At 51.1% G+C, this 1,348-nt stretch overlaps 1 protein-coding gene across 2 annotated transcripts in view; it reads right to left on the minus strand.

Annotated features, from left to right (window-relative positions):
- The window catches only part of Sptbn4 (spectrin beta, non-erythrocytic 4), a 92,745-nt gene that overhangs the window by 17,656 nt on the left and 73,741 nt on the right, over positions 1 to 1,348 (minus strand). For both annotated transcript variants that reach the window (XM_029479955.1, XM_021166019.2), the window contains one exon: positions 480 to 569. In XM_029479955.1, the coding sequence (XP_029335815.1) occupies positions 480 to 569 (90 nt within the window). The remainder of the gene's footprint in view (positions 1 to 479; positions 570 to 1,348) is intronic.

Raw genomic sequence — 1,348 nt, forward strand, 5'->3', positions numbered from 1 at the left:
CTGGGGGATTCTAGGCAGGGGCTCTACCACTGAGCCACGCCCCCAGTCCCTCACTGGGGGATTCTAGGCAGGGGCTCTACCATTGCATCACACCCTCCACTGTTCACTGAAGGATTCTAGGCCTTTACCTACGGAACCATCATCTGACTGGCCTCCTTCTGTGGAATTTTTGAGAGGGAGAAGTCCTCTTTGGTTTTGGTAGCAATATGTAAACCTGAATCTGTTGGACACCTTCCATCACCAACTAAAGAGAAGACAGTGACCTAAGAACAAAGTTAACCCGGCAACAACCACAAGCATGGAGACTCATGGCAGTCTCTAGATGCACATGGGTCTACCTGCTATTGCCGTGCTTGCTGAGTACAATAGGCAACTCATTCTCTCTCTCCCATCTACTTGGCTAATTATTTAACTGACTTCGTCTCTAGAACTCACATCCGCATGGCTCCTACCTCACTCCCTCACCTGGCTCAACTCACCTGGTTCTTTTTGATGTGCTGCTGGACAGCCTGCAAGCCAGTGCCTCGCTCTGTCTGCATGGCCAGTGGCAACCGCTCTTGAACCCATGCCTGGAGAGAATACAGGAGAGGGTCCGTGGGAGAGCCCCCCCCCCCAGGACTGCTGCCTCCCAACAAGCCTTTTGATCTCTTTACATGCACCAGTGCCCTTTCTCACCTAAGCAGCCTCTTGGGTGACACACTACCTGCTCTCTGCTCTTAGGGGCAAACTTTTGCTTAGCTTTGGACTCCAACCCACAGGCCCTGCTTCCTGGAGTTCCCTTCTCATCATCCTCACCCCATCCTCCCTCGATCCAGACATCCTTGGGAAGCCTGCCCACCCTCTGACTTTGAACTTCTTGGAGCTGTTACAGCTCTTCCACCATCGTGTGGCCTGAGTCACACCCTAAGTTGGGCTGGGGTATCATTGTCTAGGGACAGGCCTGAGCCCTGCATGTAAAGCAACAGAAGGCAGCTGCGTTTGGATACCTGCTGGCCCTAGCATCTTCTAGTCTGGTTTGGCTGAGAATGAGTAGAGAGTAAACAAATGAGTTAGTGGATACAGGACTGAGCAGTGAGTATCAGGATAAGATGAAAGAAAATGAGTGAAGTCAGGGATCAAGACCAATGCATGAAAATGAATCCATGGCCAGAGGTGCTGGGAACACTTGCAATCCCAGCACTTGGGAGGTGGAGATAGGAGGATCAAGAAAAGTCCAAAGGCATCTTCAGCTACAGAGCCAGTTTCAAGCCGGCCTGGACCACATAAGACTAACAGTCAAAAGAAAAAGAAAAGAAGAAGAAGGAGGAGGAGGAGGAGGAGAGAAGGAAAAGGAGAAGGAGAAGGAGGA

Source organism: Mus caroli, chromosome 7 (assembly GCF_900094665.2).
Source record: "Mus caroli chromosome 7, CAROLI_EIJ_v1.1, whole genome shotgun sequence".
NCBI lineage: Eukaryota > Metazoa > Chordata > Mammalia > Rodentia > Muridae > Mus > Mus caroli.